General features: G+C 33.0%; 1 protein-coding gene across 1 annotated transcript in view; it reads left to right on the forward strand.

Moving 5' to 3' along the window:
- Positions 1–1,939: 1,939 nt before the first annotated feature.
- The window catches only part of EAH_00061810 (acetyltransferase domain-containing protein, putative), a gene marked incomplete at both ends in the record, with an annotated part of 2,513 nt that continues 2,416 nt past the window's right edge, over positions 1,940–2,036 (forward strand). The window contains one exon of the mRNA XM_013396954.1: positions 1,940–1,943. Within this exon, the coding sequence (XP_013252408.1) occupies positions 1,940–1,943 (4 nt within the window). The remainder of the gene's footprint in view (positions 1,944–2,036) is intronic.

The following is a 2,036-nucleotide window of genomic DNA, read 5'->3' on the forward strand; positions in this document are numbered from 1 at the left end:
AATAATAATAATAATAATAATAATAATAATAATAATAATAATAATAATAATAATATTAATAATATTAATAATATTAATAATATTAATAATATTAATAATATTAATAATATTAATAATAATAATAATATTAATAATATTAATAATAATAATATTTTAATAGGGCTATTAGTAATAAATATCTGTAGTCTTGATTTATAACAGTGTGCATATTTTTTATTAACTTTATTAAAATATATAAAATAATAAATAAACTTAAACAAATAATAAAAATAATAAATTAGTAGTAAACAAATAATAAATAAATAAACATCACATATCAACATACACTGTACACAATAAACAGCGATAAACAGCTATAAACAAATAAACAATACACCCTAGACAATAAATAATAAATAACAATAAATAATAAATAATAAATAATAAATAATTACAAATAATAAACAACTATAAATGATAAAGACTTTGTACGATACAAATTACTTGTTAAGGGTGCTGACAACAATAGATAGAAAAAGAGACAGAAAGAAAGTAAAAGAAAAAGAGACAGAGACAGACAGAGACAGAGAGACAGAGACAGAGAGACAGAGACAGAGAGACAGAGACAGAGACAGAGACAGAGAGACACAGACAGAGACAGAGAGAGACAGAGTGGCAGGGACAGAGACAGAGAGACAGAGACAGAGACAGAGACAGAGACAATGAAAGAGACAGAGACAATGAAAGAGACAGAGACAGAGACAGAGAGACAGAGACAGAGACAGAAAGAGACAGAGACATAGACAAAGAAAGAGACAGAGACAGAGAAAGAGAGACAGAGACAGAGATAGACACAAACAGAGACAGAGATAGACACAGACAGAGACAGAGACAAAGAAAGAGACAAAGAAAGAGACAGAGACAGAGAGAGACAGACAGAGACTAACTGAGGGGGAAGCAGGCGAGACAGAAGGAGACAGCAAACATAGACAGTTAAACGGAGACACCAGACAAAGAATGCAGACAATCCTCTCTCAATCGATTATTGATATTTAAATGCTTCAATCATTCAGGCAACATCTAGGAGGGTTTAGGGTTTAGGGTTTAGGGTTTAGGGCTTGTCTTGTACTTGGCTTAATGTATGGGCTGTGGTTTGTTTGTTTTTTTGTGTTTTATTTCTTTAATTTAATCTGCTTTATTTTGTTTTATCTTATTTAAATACTTTATTTTATTTTATTTGTTTTATTTGTTGCTGCAGAGAGACAATTACAAGAACTCCAGAGGGCTGTTGCTGACACCGTCTTGGAGACAGGTGCAAAGGGTGAGTTTATTTATTTATTTATTTATTTATTTATTTGTCTGTTTATTTATTTATTTATTTATTTATTTATTTGTCTGTTGATGCATCCACTTGTTTATTTATTTATTTATTTTTATTTATTTGCTCATTTGTCTGTTTATTTATTCATTTGTTTGTTTTTTTGTTAATTAATTTATTTATTTGTTTGTTTATGCGTTTGTTTGTTTATTTATTTGTTTGTTTTTATTTTTGCATCAGGTGTCTCCCCATCCTTGTTTGTTTATTTCTGTCTCTTTTGTTTTATATGTTGAGTGTGTGTCTCTGTCTCTTTTGAGTTTACTTGTTTGTTGTTTTTGTCTCCTGTCTCCTTTTGTCTGTGTCTTTATTATTTTTTGTTTGCTTTCTTGACGTGCTGTCTGTCTCTGTTTTTTTCTCGCTTTGTTTGCTGCAGCACCTGCCCCCTTTGTTTCTACTGCGTACATCAACGTACCCCCAGCAGCAGCAGCAGCAGGAGCAGCAGCAGCAGAAGGAGGAAGAGCAAAGACAGAAACACATGTCGCCTCTTTACAAGTCTTCTTTCAGCGCGTCGCCCCACAGGGAACGGATCCCAGCCGTCTCCTCAGCGATTTATTTTCTTCGCCTGTTCCTGAATTTTCTTTTATGGGTGAGAGCAGCAAAAGGAGACAGACTCCTGCTGCTGCTGCTGCTGCTGCTGCTGCTGCTGCTGCTGCTGCTGCTGCTTTTCTTGCTGCCGCTG

Source organism: Eimeria acervulina, genomic scaffold (assembly GCF_000499425.1).
Source record: "Eimeria acervulina Houghton genomic scaffold, Eah_scaff1643, whole genome shotgun sequence".
Taxonomy (NCBI): Eukaryota; Apicomplexa; class Conoidasida; order Eucoccidiorida; family Eimeriidae; genus Eimeria; species Eimeria acervulina.